This window comes from Enoplosus armatus, chromosome 2 (genome assembly GCF_043641665.1).
Source record: "Enoplosus armatus isolate fEnoArm2 chromosome 2, fEnoArm2.hap1, whole genome shotgun sequence".
Classification (NCBI taxonomy): Eukaryota; Metazoa; Chordata; class Actinopteri; order Centrarchiformes; family Enoplosidae; genus Enoplosus; species Enoplosus armatus.
In genome coordinates, this window is record NC_092181.1 from 3,492,943 (window position 1) to 3,510,051 (window position 17,109).

The following is a 17,109-nucleotide window of genomic DNA, read 5'->3' on the forward strand; positions in this document are numbered from 1 at the left end:
CTCACGACCGGGCTTGTGCTGTAGGCAGCCAGCTGACAGTGCGAGTTGTCGTCTCGGTTTACTATCCAAAATTCGGTCCAAAGCGTGATCAAAGTGGGAAAAGCTTCTGCGGACAGTCGGTGCACACACCTGCCGCCTGTAGGTTCAGCACACTGCGAGAGGGAGGAGAGAGTCCGCCGAGCCCGGCAGAGACAGCGAGAGACAGGGAGAGACGGAGCGAGGGGGAGAGAGCAGCTCTCTCTAGCTCTCCCTCTCCTGGGGTTTGTGCTCCACTGAAAATATGGCTTGGTTACAGCGCCGCTTAACGTCCAAAGACTGTCTAAACAAGCTGTGTGAAATACTGAGCTCTAAACGGTATCTCTCCCATCCTGACGCATTGTTTAAATGTGTTGGCATGGGCGGCAGATATGTAGCAGAAAACATACACTGTAAGATACATACAGTTGCATGGATGCTTTCAGAATAAGTTATTTTTTTTACTTTTCATCCTCTGTATAATTCTGCTCTACCACTTATTCTCATAAAGGCCCCACTACCCATTCACAGTAACCTAGGCCTATATTTCATCTGGGCTAATAATATCCTAAGTATTTCAAAGTGCTTCATAATTCCAAGTTGTATTCATCACATTTCATAATCTGAAATTTCAGTCACAGATTTATTTCCAGATAGAGGCTACTGGGCCTGTATCAAGTGGGTTCAGGCATATGCCAAACGTCCCAGTATGCGAGCCTTACTGTTGAACGCAGCATGAACAGGAGCAGCAGTGGCCACAGTGTCACTCCAGCACCATGGACAGCTGCTAATTTGCAGCAACAAGGCTTGTGTGACCTTGAGATATATAAAACTGTATAAAACATAGGCTACAGCAGTGTAGATATGGTTACTTATTTCTATTACTTAAATATTATTTCTGTGTGCAGTAGTGAGTACTAATTGGTAAGGCTGGCTAGGAGTAGGCTGTTACTCTGCTCCCTCTTTTTATCCAAAGAAATCAAGATTGCCTCAAGTTGTAGGAAAAAAATGCTCTGTGTGTTTTAATCAGGTAGCCAGAACACTGTTCATTTAGGCTACTGTTATAGGCTACAACACAATGCATCACATTTCATAAGATGATCATATGGCTGGATGGATGGAGTTAAGTACAGTGATGCTTAATTATTAATTATGGAGATTTATTATATTTAAACAAAATAACTAATTATTTGTTGTTAACAAGACCTTGCTACTCGACCATTAAAGAGGCATAACTCTGGGAAGGAGGCCTCCGGTAACAGAGGACAAAAACGTAGGCTATTTGTTAATAATTGCAATAAAGTTCCATATTAACTAGTGACAATACGTTTCAAATAAATGTAGTAAAGTAACATGTAGGCTAGCAGTACAATACTTACCTCTAAATTACAGTGGAGTCAAAACATTATGCAGCATACAATGGGAATATTCCTAACTAAAATAGCCTACCTCAAGTTCTAGCCTATGTCCACTTAGTTGAGTACATTAATTTACTTCACTTTTCACAAGGTCAAAGGTCATACTATAAATATGTTGTGATAAGTTACTCTCTACACAGAGTGTAACTAAGTGATAGTCACAAACGCCTAATCACACGTTATCATACAGTACGAACAGTCAGTAGAAGATAAGAACTTCTAGGCCTACAACTCCTTGACGAACCACTGGAGTATACGTCACCGTGGGCCAATACTGTGAACACCATTTCCCATAATTACCCTCTTCCCGTGCGTACGCAGCGCTCTGGCAACGTCATGGAAAGAAGAACCAATAGGGGACGCCTGAACTTGGAGTAACACGTCATCCCAGTAAAGTGCAGAAGCCGGCTGATAGGGAGTGATCCCCTCACCGTCGTCTTTCTGTCCTGCACCTCCGTCTGCTTTTATCTCCAAATGCTGTAATTTGTTTTGAACACAACAGACTCTTTAGCTCTTGTCTATACCCGCGGCCAACCCGATATAAAAGGTAAGCACTCGACTTGATTTTGCTCGAAAGTAGGCCGCCCGTTTCTGCGTTCATTCATGAAGGGACAGGAAGTGGGTTAATGCTACATTCCGTTAGCTAGCCCAACCAACGTAGCGGTGGCCTGTAGAGGTTTGAGTGACAGAGCAACGTAGAGACATTTGGCGACGATGATTAACAATAACGTTTGCTGTTATACTCATTAAGTTTCTACAACCCCCATAGTTGCTATACCGAGTTTCGTGTGCCCCGCGAAAGCGATCATATTTGAATGATTCGTGTGTAGAAATTCCCGACGGATACCAACCTTCCCTGGTGGGTTTTATCGGTGATGATACGTGGCCTGTTGCTTGTGTTATAGACGTATAGACTAGAAGGTAATCACCGTATTAATTGCTCCAAATAGTGATTTCCTGTCTATGATTAAAGACTATTTCAAGTTTCAAGGATTTCTCGTGCTTTCAGACAGAGGGCGAAAGCAGAATCTTTATTTCTAGCAGCAAAAAACCCCCAATAACATCAGCCCCTTCGTTAGACATGGCCAGGTCACAGGTCACAGGTCATAGGTCATATTCCGTAAGAAAAACATAAGATACAAGGCAGCTTACAATTATATCTATTATCGATTATATTCAATTTGTCATGGCCTAAGACAGAGATAAGTAGCAGAATTATCACACTGAGGAAGATGAAACTGGGGAATGTTTGACATTTTGTTAGAAAATGAACGATTATTAAAATACAGTGCCAGATACAAATAACGTTTCAGTGTGGATGCATTTTTTGCAGAGATGTTTTTAGTTACTGAGAAATTAATTGCTTCTTATTTCGGGCCAGGTAGGCTAAATATCACATCATTTAATATATTAAAACAAATCCATTATTTTGGAACAATCTGATGTAGAAACCTTTAGTTCATGAATTGATTAGGTGACAGAGATGATCAAATTGCCAACTATTTTGATAATAAACTGATCATTTAAACCATTTAACAAGCAAAAATGCTAAACATTCCTTTGCTGCATCTTTTCAACTGAGAGGATTTGCTTTTCTTTGTCTTGTGTGATAGTAAATTCAATACTTTGGGGGATTGGACTGTTGGTCAAACAAAACAGGTCATTTGAAGATGTCACATTGGGCTCTGGGAAATTGTGGTGGATATTTCACTATTTTCTGACATTTTATAGACCAAACAATTATTTCCTCAATTAATTGAAAAAAATAATTGGTAGATTAGTAGATAATGAAAATAATCAGTAGTTGCAGCCCTACCTACAGTTATACACAGTTGTCTGGCCTACACAAGTATAGATCACATTGTGCACTCTGAAATCTTAAACCCAGCTGACAACAAAAGATTGTAACTTGTTTTTGTCATCTGTTCAAAAGCAATGTGCATTACAACCCTGCTGGAGCACTGTTGTATTGCTCAGGGAATATTAAGATCCTCTGTTAGTGGTGAGACAGAGAGAGAGTATACGGTTGCTACAACAGGATTCCTGGTGGTGCTATGCTAAAGGCGTCATTGATATTTCACTGACACAGTACAACACAGGTGGAGCCTATAAATACCACTGTGATTCCTCTGTACTCTTCCTCACCTAAACACGCTGGACAGGTTTCCTGTTGACACATTTGTGCGTCATGCTTTCGAATATATGCGTCTTATTTTAGCATGGGAGGGAACCCTAACCCTAACCCTGTATAAAGAGCAGTTCACTGCAGCTAGTGAAAAACTGAAGCGAGTTGAGACTACCAGTGACACTGGGACTATATCCAGTTCTTCTATTGGACTTACAACCTCACTGTGGTCTATTGGGCTCTTTCTCTGCTGAAGCTCTGTGATGGCGACCTACCAGGAGTTCATCCAACAGAACGAGGACAGGGATGGGGTGAGATTCAGCTGGAACCTCTGGCCCTCCAGCCGCCTGGAAGCCACCAGGCTAGTGGCCCCAGTCTCCTGCCTCTTCACACCACTCAAGGAGAGGCCTGACCTGCCACCGGTCCAGTACGAACCAGTTCTGTGCAGCCGGGCCAACTGCAAGGCAGTGCTCAACCCACTTTGGTGAGTGAAATAGAAAGACAATTCCCCTGCTTACAGATGTGTACTTTTTGAATGTTTTGTTTCAGCTGCAAAGCACCAGAACACAAGGATTTGAGTATTCAGTGTTTATTTTGTCTTATGGTATACATTTCCAGATAGAGGCTACTGGGCCTGTATTTACATGGGAATTGTGTTAACCATCTGTGCAACCATCTGTGCAACTGTCTAGTGCCGACTATGTTCTTGACATTTCTTCACCATAGTAAAAGAAAATCAGAATCAGAAATACTTTATTGATCCCCGGGGGGAAATTATACGGTACTGGTGCTCCCATTCAAGAGTAGAAAGTAGCATAAATTTAGAGGTGCACTCCTGCCAATTGGATGCAAGCCCTAAATTGTTTTTATCTCTCTTTTACAGTCAAGTTGACTTCAGAGCAAAAATATGGGCGTGTAACTTCTGCTTCCAGAGAAACCCAGTAAGTAGTGACGTTCACAGCATAATTTAGTGTGATATTAATGGTTGCCATAACGTAATGTGGACTAGCTACATTCCTTTATTAGGCTGGTTAATTTGGCTGTTAATATCTTTGTCTCCGTGTCTCTGCAGTTCCCTCCCTCTTATGCAGGCATATCAGAAGTGAACCAGCCAGCTGAACTCATGCCACAGTTTTCTACCATTGAATACATAGTACAGGTAAATACTGCATACCTGCCTGCACTCTGACCTTAGCCCCATGCATGGAGATTGTATGTACTAAAGATGTACTGTGCAAAGGTGAATTATTTTTCAGTTCTGGTTCTGGGTAATCGATGTGTTCAGTGCCATCCTGCTACTCTGACACATCTGAAACATGTAGTACTCTTTGTTCTGGATTCGAGGATCATTTCCCACATTTCAAAGTTTATGAAAACATTGGGATCAATACTGTAATAAGGTGCAATTTGGGATATTAGTGAAAGAGGTTTTTCATAATCATGTAGTTTTTTTGATATGTTAAGTCATACAGTAGGCTATAGTAAATATTTGTCATTTAAATGATAGAGAAACATCCATGGCTTTGCAATAAACGATAGCCTAGATAGACTACTATTGTGCTGAACAAGTGTAGCTTCATAAATAATGCATATGGTTTCCAAAAGTAATATGAGCTGCTGATGAAATCACAGTGTCTCTTGTAGTGTCAGTATTTTAGAAATGTATATTTAACAAACAACAAACCAAACATTAAACATTAATTCGGCCTCTCGATTTCTTTGTGGCGAAACATTTGTTGTTTTGCTGACAAGAAAAATAAACAAAGATGAGCAGTGTCAGCTCCTCAGTGTATGTGGTACCGTGTAGAAATGAAGCTTATGACTTCACTAGAGTATAATCTGTCCTCTCCCACCTCTTTTACAGCGTGGACCCCCGACCCCTCTGATCTTCCTGTATGTGGTGGACACGTGTTTGGAAGAAGAGGACCTCCAGGCCCTCAAGGAGTCCCTGCAGATGTCCCTCAGCCTGCTGCCACCCAACGCCCTGGTGGGCCTCATCACATTCGGACGCATGGTTCAGGTTCACGAGCTCAGCTGTGAGGGGATCGCCAAGAGCTACGTGTTCAGGGGCACCAAGGACCTCTCCTCCAAACAGATCCAGGTGGGTGGGGACAAAGGCATGGGCAAACTGAGAAATGAGACAAATGAAGAGATTAGTGTGTAAATATGGGGAAAAGCTATTTTAAAGTCTTTCAGAGTGTGGCATTTACAAATGTTAGATAGGGAAAAGCTAAGATAAATGTCACACTGGGAAGATCTGTTTAGAAATATGAGGTCATTATGAAGGTCAAATTACTAATGGTTAGGTATTTGGTCACAAACTATAATTAAACTAAGACAGCACAGATGCAACTTTGTTTAGCTGGATTTAAGTGACTGTAGCAAGAAAAATTGTTTCCTCCCAGTTGACCTCAGATAATCTCCTTAAACCGTATCCTCCCAGGAAACTTGTGATAAGTAACAGACATCAAAACTCTCTGTTCAGCTTAATAATGTGTATAATGTTTTTCATCTTTGTGTGTTTCAGGAGATGCTGGGTTTAATGAAGCCAGCAGCATCGGGTCAACAAGGTCGCCCAGCGGCACCTCAGGATGCTGCAGCCTCTTGCAGGTACGGAGGAGCACCAACGCTTCCCACATTACTTTGACAGTTAATGGTAGCTGTTTCCAGAAGTTGGGGGAAAAACATGATCTTAGTGATCCTCCAACAGTTTGCTTTTCTCATCTAAGGTGTGTTTGTTTGTATTCATATTCAGATTCCTTCAGCCTGTGCACAGAGTCGATATGAATCTGACCGACTTGCTCGGCGAGCTTCAGAGAGACCCATGGCCTGTCCCTCAGGGCAAACGGCCCCTCCGCTCCACAGGGGTCGCACTGTCTGTTGCTGTCGGTCTGCTGGAGGTACAATACACATAGATCATATAGTATATGAAGTGGATACAAGTCATGCTGGACTTTGAATAGGCTGTACCTCATGTGTGGTTTAAGACATGTTAAATCCAAACCACACCTGGGTACAGAATATCATTGTCAATCACACACTCAGACACATGCTTCACAGTAAGCTGAACTTTACCCTCTTCAAGACAATTGTTCCACATGTAACTGTTCAGAAACGCTATCTTCTGCAGCAATAGTACATGTGCTTTGTCGGTTCAAAGGCTGGTTCCTTGTTTGCCTTCTTTTTTCCCCCTCCACTGTCATTATCCTCTCCTCTCCTACTGCTAATCTGCGTGGTTATATAACTGATGCAACAGATCATTCTCCCGCTGTACTCTCCTTCAGCAGGAACGAGATGAGGCCTGATTAGAATAAATTTGGCTCTTTCAGTGATTCCAGATTCACTGATTCGTCAAGAGGCATTTGACTTGATGAGTGGGTCTTTTACATATAAAGCAGAACTGCAAAAAGTGGTTAGCAACCGCTGTTAGCTTGTGTATTTATTTGCTTGTTCTCTGTGAATGAGTACAGTTGAGTTGTCCCTTTTTATACATGACTCATATTTACACAGACCATGTTATCAAATGGGCGCATTATATTAAACGTTCTCTCTGGTGACTTTGTGACTACGTGGCCTACGTCCAAATGCCTCAGTGTCTCGGACATTCCCAGACTCCTGGACTATGGACTTTGTTGTAAGGCTATGACGTCTGCCCTTCGCTGAAAGAGATTCCCTAAAAGCTCTCATTTAGACTTGTTATGCTCTCTAGACATGATATAACATTTCAGTTTTTTACTTTACGACTTTATGTTCTATTATGGATTCCCAACACAGTATGTGTACAGGTGATCCTAGTTTTTTTAATAAGGCAGTCTTAACTTTAAATGGCAAATTTGAGAACTAGGTCACTAGTCCATTAGTGCTCGTTATCCACATTGACAGCCCGAAAACAGGGATTCAGCACACATGCTGCAGTACGGAAATGCAACAGAGATATCGATATGGATATAAAGGAGTGCATACTGTATATTTCATCTGTTGTAACAACAGTATATATGCAGAGGTACTGTACAATGATACTGACGTTCAACTGAAACCCAATTTCCCTTCTCTATCCTCAGGGTACATTCCCCAACACGGGGGCTCGTGTGATGCTGTTCATCGGAGGGCCCCCCACCCAGGGCCCGGGCATGGTGGTGGGAGACGAGCTGAAAACCCCCATCCGCTCCTGGCACGACATCCAGAAAGACAACGCTCGCCATTTGAAGAAAGCCACCAAGGTGAGCGATCGCATGAACCCTCTACAACCCTTTCACACACAACATACTGAGGGGACGTTCACTGACATTAAGTTGTTATTTCATGTCTTTTTTGTCACACAGTACTATGAAGCCATGGCCAACCGCTCAGCAGTGAATGGCCACTGTATTGATATCTACGCCTGTGCCCTGGACCAGACTGGACTGCTGGAGATGAAGTGCTTATCTAATCTCACCGGGTACGTCAACACTTACTGTTTAATATGTTGAGGCTGTGAGATTATGTTAGTCTAACTATTAGGAATGTGTGATTCTTTAAACATAAATAATCTAGATTCTAAACCATTTGTTGTAATGTATTAACAGAGGGCACATTGTGATGGGAGACTCCTTCAACACCTCCCTGTTCAAGCAGACCTTCCAGAGGGTCTTTAGTAAAGACTACAATGGAGACTTCCGTATGGCCTTCGGAGGCGTCCTGGAGGTCAAGGTAAAGACGTGATTTAGTCATCAGAGTCGTGATGAAAAGTTTTATTATCACACCACAGAATAGATGCGATTTTGCTAATCTGACATTAGCTGTAGTATAAATTGAATGTATGTTGTGCTTTCTGTCTGTATAGACATCAAGGGAACTGAAGGTTTGCGGGGCCATTGGGCCGTGTGTTTCACTCAACTCCAAAGGTTCCTGTGTTTCTGAGAACGTGAGTCGCTGCCCCAGATTCAGATTCCTTCCTTCACACAACTGAATTGTAATCTGAGAGCTGTCCTGTGCTGACATTCATCACAATATGCTCTCTGTTTTGTGTAGGAGATGGGTATTGGTGGCACGAGCCAATGGAAAGTGTGCAGTCTCAACCCCTCCACCACTCTGGGCATTTACTTTGAAGTGGTGAATCAGGTAAAAAGAAAAAAGCACTTTGTTGAACCTCAGCTTGTGAACTGTGCTGTACTGTAGGCTGATGAAAGTACAGTCGCTAATGACATCAAACAAGTGAATAATTGTGATGAAGGCTTTGGATAGTAAAACTCTAGAAACAATGGCTTTTTGTGTGTTGTTACCCTTGTAGTAGAAGGCCATTTGTTTGCGACTGACAAAGTAGTCTTACTGTCTTTCCTGTTTTTGTGTTTGTGCAGCACAATGCACCAGTCCCCCAGGGTGGCCGAGGAGTGGTCCAGTTTGTAACCCAGTACCAGCACTCCAACGCACAGAGGAGGATACGGGTCTCTACCGTCGCCAGAAAGTAAGACCCTGGATCTAATGTTGGTGTAGACACTCTTTACTGATTTATAACAGGCAATGTACCTAAAGCTGTACTTTATTCCACGTCAACCTGGAATAATAGTATTATTAACATTAACAAGCTAGCTTACTTTGTAATAATGACCGTGGCTTTGTGTCAAGAAAGTGACAGCTAGAGTCAATATATGCATCACTAGAAAGGATGTTTACATTCCTGCAATATTTGCAGTGTCCGCTTGATTCGCACCACACCAATGCTCACCTGCACCTCTCTGCTTTCCTCCCTCCCTCCCCCACCAAAGCTGGGCGGACGCACAGACCCAAATTCAGCACATTGAGTCGTCGTTCGACCAGGAGGCGGCTGCGGTGCTCATGGCTCGCCTGGGAGTCTTCCGGGCAGAGTCGGAGGAGGGACCAGATGTCCTGCGTTGGCTTGACAGGCAGCTCATCCGCCTGGTGAGTGACACACCCATGCTCCAAATACGCCCTGCCTTTGACGAGAACAATGCATAGTTGGCATTGTTGAGATTGTGCGATATATGAAAAGCAGTAGAACGTCATTCTGTGATCACGTATTATGTTACTCCTGTATGATGTGCCAGGTTTTGTAAGGGTCATTCCATGATATGTTCAATGTTTAAACAATGTTTTGTCTCACTCGATTTCAGTGTCAGAAGTTCGGCCAGTTCAATAAAGACGATCCTACCTCCTTCAAACTGTCAGAGTCTCTGTCCCTCTACCCACAGGTAAACCTGCCTCCTAGTGGAAGTGTGAATCTGTAAAGAAATGACTAAAATGAATTTTCCAATCTTTATCAATCTGATTAAAATGTGACCTAATCAGTTCTAACTACAACACTGTGCTGTAATAACTTTCTTCCTCTCTCCTCCACCTGCAGTTCATGTTCCACCTGCGGCGGTCGCCCTTCCTGCAGGTGTTCAACAACAGCCCGGATGAGTCGTCCTATTACAGGCATCACTTTGTCAGACAGGACCTGACCCAGTCCCTGATCATGATCCAGCCCATCCTCTACTCATACTCCTTCCATGGACCACCAGAGGTCAGCCTCACACCCTCCACACCGTTACTATCACTACTAGAGGAGCATCTGGTCTTTCCTAGAAGCCTTCAGAATGTCTTCATTATAAGTGTTTTTGATGAGTTGTTTCAAACTGCGTCCTGGATCTGTCTGTTCTTCACAGCCCGTTCTGCTGGACAGCAGCAGTATCCTGCCAGATCGAATCCTGCTGATGGACACGTTCTTCCAGCTGGTTATCTACCATGGAGAGGTGAGACAGGGCACCTCCAACATTTGATTAACCCCCATTGGAGAACTTTAGTTCCAGAAATCTCCATCTGCCATTCATCTCCTTCATTTCTTTCTAGAGCATACATTTGGGGATACAGCAGGCTTTTCTTAATGCCGTCATTTTCCTCTTTATTTCCAGACCATAGCCCAGTGGCGAAAGGCAGGCTACCAGGAGATGGCAGAGTATGAGAACTTCAAACAGCTGCTGCAGGCTCCACTGGATGACGCCCAGGAGATCCTACAGACGCGCTTCCCCATGCCGCGCTACGTCGACACTGAGCACGGAGGCTCACAGGCTCGCTTCCTGCTCTCCAAGGTCAACCCATCGCAGACCCACAACAACCTCTACGCCTGGGGACAGGTACGGTATTATAAGCTACAGCTTGCTGTGCTGTTTCTTATAGAAGTCAAATTCTTCACCCAAAGTGGAAATAGACTGTGGTTGTCAAAGTTGTGGAAAAATGGCATCTTAATAAATTCTGTCAGGTTGTGTTAAGTTTATTGACGGTAAATGGTGCTTGAATTTGCAGGTTCTCAGCACTGATATTTTTAAACTCTTTTCATCAGACCATCTAAAGATATCAAATTCAGTTGATTTTCACTCATTCCAGGTTTCATAACCACATATTGTATTATGTGTAATGTATCTTGGCTGTTATGACAACTCGGAAGACTTCAAGTCAAACTGTTAGCAAACACAGGTCTTGGATTAGCTAACCTCTGATTCTAAGTGGGGAAGATTGAAAGCGGAAAATAGCATTAATCTCTTATTTCCCAAGTCAAGGAAGAACTGAACCGTGACCTGCAGTATACAAACACTGTGAATACATCTGTGGCCGTCTGAGAATGGGATTATCGACAGGACGCGCTCTTGCATAAACTAATCTTAGCGATAAATGTGTTAGTCTGTTTCATGGGATCAGAGTTATGTCATGTAAAGATCCGTCAGTAAAGTGAGTCAGTCACTCAACCACTATTTTTGTCCTTGCTTGCTTCCGGTGCATCTGCAGGAGACCGGAGCCCCGATCCTCACTGATGACGTCAGCCTGCAGGTCTTCATGGACCACTTGAAGAAACTGGCAGTTTCCAGCTCCGCGTAGACGTCTACGTTTTTTCCACCGCAAAGAGAGAAAGAGGGACCCAACATTCCCGTTCTGATATAGGGATCCATTCACATTTCCCCTGTTTCTGTAAAGGAGCCAACCCCAGAGAGTCTGCTGTATCTGCTTGCTTGATTTTACTGTGCTCTTTTCTGGACTCATATGTGACATTTCCATGCTGCAAAAGGAACAGGAAAAGGGGGGAAAATGGCACATTCCTAACAAGAAAACAAGTGACATTTGTGCTCGTTTTCATTAACTTGTTATTTATGAGAAATGGCTCCAGTGCTGCAGAACCCGATTGTCCTCCTGTAAGCAATATCAAATTCTCTATTTCTCTTTTATATTTGATATTACCTCTGACATGCAGAATGATTAGAATTGCAGAATCTAATTATTTTTGTTTTCTTTTTGTTGGTTTGTTTGTCCTAAAATGTGTACCTACTGCATCACACTTGGTTGAAGGTGCTGTTTAATAGGACGCTTATATGTGTTTGCTTTGTCTATAGCTAAAGATGACATGCCTACATTTTTCTCATTAATAAATTATAATGGTACCTCTAAAGCTGGTTAAGAAGCGTTCACAGGGCTAATCGGGCTTCACATTGATGGCTTGTTAATCACACTTTATTTCACATATAAAGATCAAATCCTACATGGATTATGCCTAAAGTGTTTTCCAAGAAAATTCCCTCTGAATAATGAGGATTAATGTTCTGAGGAATGGAAGTCAATCACATCAACTTGGCTGACTCTGTTTTCAATGACGAACATTTAGATTTATTTTTAACTTTGACTTTATAGGGCACTCTATAGTTTAGCCCCCTCATCCCGTCTCGTTCACCATCTGGTATTTTGCACCCGATGACCAAGTGTCTTTGTAATCAAACTTTAATATACTGTAAGACTGTATAAAAGGGACAGTTTGATTTAGATCCTGTCTGGATTCTTAATGCTATCCATATAAAGGCCTGTTGGCAGGGAATGGATTCTGTCTGTGTTGTCTGTCATTGCACCTGCATGTACGTCCCATTCTACTGAAGTGCAGCGGTCAGCTCAGCTGACGAACCCACGCGCCAGACGTGTGTGTACTTAAAAATCAAACCTTGCGTTTCCTGCTCTGGATTTTCACATTGACGTCACAGAGGTTACCAGAGATGCTCAATTCACACACCAGACATCTGTTTGGCTGCGTGCAGCAGAAGGAAAACGATTGCGTGCCGGTGTGTGCGAGAGAATGGGGCACGGCATGTTTCTACAACAGTAGGTGACACATCCTGTGTGTAGATTGGAAGCGACAAACAATTGTCTTTTTCTCATTCGTTGCTACTGTACATAAAGCCTGCATGGCACGCAATCCCAATCATAAAACCACTCACACACCATCTACTGTCTGTACTACTGTAAGCTGATTTCAGATCCCCCAGACAGTATGATTTCGAGGATCAGTGAACGGCAGATTATGAAGACTAATCCTTGGGGGCTATCTGTATGGAGGCAAATTCTACTCTTAGCAGCTTTAAGCGGAAGTTGCCACTGAAATACAAATGAAGTCTGTCTATCAAGAGCTTAGGCCTTACAATGTTGCACTCTGAAGCCACATATGCTCCCAAGGTATTCAAAGCCAAATGAAAGATGCAACGCAATGGCTCTTAATCTCTTTTGACATGGATACTCTTGCACAATACCAAAAGCTCCTTTTAAGGCCATGCATTTTCACTTTAAATTGGGGCAGTTGCATGTGAACTGACGCCATACTGTACATGGATATGAAATGGTCCCATAAAGGGAAAATAATCATGTCTTCATTTTAATCTGTGTGTGTCTATATGCTTGGCCATCTTGACACATGCAAATGCTGCAGCTGTGCATGTTCAATGATGTTCTGAAGAACAAAAGAACATTAAAATTTCTCCGGCCCACTATTTTTTTTTGTCTTCAGTGATCATTCATGATGCTCATGTCCATGTGATTCCCAGGCTTAGGCAAAGCTGTAAGGAAATGTGTCGTCTTATTATCTCCTATCAAATCCTAACGGATCAGTTCTGGTCCAGCAGCAAGAGAAATCCATTCTGGCTTCTGACCCAGATAACTTATGTAAGATTTCTATATAGAATATGCCATAGTATGTTTATATAACTATGATTGACACAATACTGTAGTCAGATGATGCTACCATACATAGTGTAGTTCTCCTCTCAGTCATATAGATTATAGGAGCTAAAACTGAAGGCTGAATTTATATTAAAAATGTAATCCCAAGAAAGCTGCGGCCACAGAAGTGTGAGCTAATAGTCGCCCCAAAATGAAATTACACTCCAAACGACCATCCTCTTTAATAAAAATAATCATAATAATAATAATGATAATCTTTATATTGCAGATTTCATAGAGTTGAATGCAGTAAAAAATAAACATGGAGGAAAAAAAACAAAAACAATGACTAAAAAGTTGTATTATAAGGAAATTGTATATATATTATGAAATTCCATAAGAAAGTAAGCAAACAGATAAAAGCATGTTTGAAAAATTGTGTTTTAAGTTTCAGAAGTTCACTGAACACGTATGTAACCTTTTCTGAACAGCAGCTGCTGTGGCCACAATGGGACAACTACGGTGTTGTGTGCTGACAACATATTGCAGATACATGGTTACAATGTATGGAATATATATATATATATATATATATATATATATATATATATATATATATATATATATATGAAATAATGGAGATGTGAAAGAAGTAGCAAAAAAGTTGAGCTGTTGAACTCAATAGCTATGGCATGACTAAATTCAGCATAGATCCCAAGTAAGGGTCTAACATACTGGATGACAGTAAATGCTAAAATGTAGAGTAACTGCAGCATAGTTAGAGAAGATACAGTTGCTTATTTGCATATCAGAAAATATGGAGCAACTTTCAGCATTCATTTAGAGTTTTCATTATTTCTCCTGGAAGGCCTTCAAAGTGTTGTTCACATGAAAAGTGAATAGTTGTACCAAGAATGAACAAAGAGAGCTTGACAGTTCAAACCCTGCCTCCTTCCTCACCTCCACACAGCTGGCCAATCACAGCATGGAGTGGGTGTGAATGTCGGATTGGTAGTTTTGGAAAGTAACAGAAACGGTCGGACGTGGCCCCCCCAAATCCGTCGTCGGATAGCTCTGTTTTGGTCTCCATTACTTCAGTAAAAGTACGAATACTACAATGTACAAATCCTCCATTACAAGTAAAGGTCCTGCATTTAAAATCTACTTAAGTAAAAGCAGAGAAGTATCATCAGAATACATACTTAAAGTACCAGTAGTAAAAGTACTTGTTCTGCAGTAAAATGTCCATTTGGACTGTTTTAGCCAGACGTGTAGAGTTTAGAGAACGTCCTGTAGTATCAGCTAAGATCTAGACCCAGATCATGATCATGATCTACTGTAACTAATGCAGCACTGAGGTCTAGAAGTACAGAAAATTTTTTTTTAATTCTATCTTTAATCATTTCAGCCTGTTTCTTAGCTTATGAGGATCTAAAGACATCAGTATCTCCAAGATTTTGTCTGTGAGCAAACAGCAGTCACACTTAGACTCAGATTCACACAAATAGTCTGACATTCATATTAAATCTGTCCTTGTGTAGTGTGGGCTGTGTACATAGTAGAACTGCCTCTTCTGAAATGTGGCGAGCTGTATTATTCTCATAGGCTTTGGTGGACGTGTGAACATTCACTGCAGCAGAGGACTTATAATGTGTTCAACAAACTTAGGAGACAGCCTATCACCATCCACATCGACGTCATTAGCAGTGTTTACCAGACTGTAGCTGAGTATTCTGACTTCCAATATGCTGCTGATATTCAATAAGACTCTTGTCAGCTGTTGGCATGAACCACTGGGTGAGTTAAGGACACAGAGCACTTTTTGAAGCTTTGAGATGTGTAGAATGGTCTACTCACAGTGGGGAGCCACGACTTATCCTATTGTATTTCAGTGGGTTTTCTCCTGGAATATTTTCAACCACTAGCAAAGCAGTTCATCAAATTCCATATGTCATTTTTGTGCCTATAAGCCTGTGTAATATAGAGCAAGTGGTATTTGAAGTGGGAGATTTAATCCTGTGTAATTGCAACAGCAAATGTGCCACCTGTAGGTACAAAACCACGGTGGTAATTACCCACAGTATCACCAGCAGCTTGTTCAACAGTATTTGGGGCACTTTGGTGGAGAGCCTTGGCCTGATTTGTCATGTTGAAGTGCGGCTTAGCCTTCGGGGCTGAACATGAAGGCATGCTGCTGAGGTAACAGAGATGCCAGGCCTAGCTGGCCTCATTTACTCCAGGGTTGTAAACACTGTTTGCACAGAGGCTCAAACGATTTGTATTTTTAGCTCATTCTCACACAGAGGAATCGCAGCACTCATGGGAAACGTCTTTGAAAATGCCAACTTTTGTGTTGTCTCTGCGCTCCAGCACAGTTCAGATTAGAAGAAATTCACTGCAGACTCTCAGTCTTGTGGAGGCATCTCGACTTCACGCAGTGTGCAGAGATCAACAGGCCACCGCCACTCTGGTCTGTAGCAGCAGCAGCAGCAGCTCATCATCCTCTCCGTGACTTCCTGCTAAACAAGAGAGCACGCATCAGCTCCTCTGAAAACAGAAGTAACTATTGGCAGTGAAGGCAAGGACTAAAAGAAAAACAACTGCTGTGAGGAATTTAACAAGGAACAGTTTTACGACATTGCATCTATTTTACTGATAAATGTCAAATGGTTTTTTTTCGCACATTCTGCATAATTCAGAATAATCTAAGAGTCTAATGTTTTAATTCACCTCAACTGACTGTTTTATCGGAACATTGTTGTTTATTTTTCTAGACTCGATAAAGAGTAAAGAGTGAATTTAAAGGGGCAATCCACCAATTTTACACAAAGGTGGCTTTACTTCTCACAGGGAGTACTACTCAGCTTGTGCAAACACTTGTTGACAAAACTTGACAAGACTTGTTATAAACTGGAGGTGTAGGGTTTAGGAGACAGGGAGAGGGTCTAATTAAAGTCACTATTGAGTTGAAGTGTGGGAAATGTAGGACCCAGCTGACTTGTCCAGCTAGGAATTAAAAGACAGGATGTCTCTGCCTCTGCTGCTTCCTTTCTTTTAAAATCTGTCGCTTGTGAAAATGTACTAAGTGTACAAAACAATGTAGTAGCTGTTAAATTGAATCATCCCAGTTTTCTTTCATTCTGAAATTGTGCAGTGAAATCTGGCCGCAGATACTGTTAAGTTCTTGCTGTATGTGATTTACATTTTTTAACTGAAGAGGTAACTTTTGTCCCACACGACGGAGGGAGGAGAGACATCGTGTTGACAGAGAGAGAGAGAGAGAGAGAGAGAGACACAGAGAGAGAGAGAGAGAGAGAGAGAGAGAGAGAGAGAGAGTGAGAGAGAGAGACAGAGAGAGAGAGAGAGAGTGAGAGAGAGTGAGAGAGAGAGAGAGAGAGAGAGTGAGAGAGAGAGACAGAGAGAGAGAGAGAGAGTGAGAGAGAGAGAGAGTGAGAGAGAGAGAGAGAGAGAGAGAGAGTGAGAGAGAGAGACAGAGAGAGAGAGAGAGAGTGAGAGAGAGAGAGAGAGAGAGAGTGAGAGACAGAGAGAGAGAGAGAGACAGAGAGAGAGAGAGAGAGAGAGAGACACAGAGAGAGAGAGAGAGAG

The 17,109-nt window shown here is 42.2% G+C and overlaps 1 protein-coding gene across 1 annotated transcript; it reads left to right on the plus strand.

Annotated features, from left to right (window-relative positions):
- The first annotated feature begins 1,846 nt into the window (after positions 1–1,846).
- Positions 1,847–12,398, plus strand: sec23b (SEC23 homolog B, coat complex II component). The gene is made up of 19 exons (XM_070919059.1): positions 1,847–1,980; positions 3,815–4,042; positions 4,442–4,499; positions 4,631–4,717; positions 5,423–5,659; positions 6,086–6,168; positions 6,314–6,458; positions 7,620–7,778; positions 7,881–7,996; positions 8,124–8,247; positions 8,381–8,461; positions 8,569–8,658; positions 8,895–9,001; positions 9,303–9,456; positions 9,669–9,746; positions 9,899–10,060; positions 10,203–10,289; positions 10,449–10,670; positions 11,320–12,398. The coding sequence occupies exons 2-19, from the start codon at positions 3,822–3,824 to the stop codon at positions 11,407–11,409; spliced, it is 2,301 nt and encodes a 766-aa protein (XP_070775160.1). The 5' UTR covers positions 1,847–1,980; positions 3,815–3,821; the 3' UTR covers positions 11,410–12,398.
- The last annotated feature ends 4,711 nt before the right edge of the window (positions 12,399–17,109 follow it).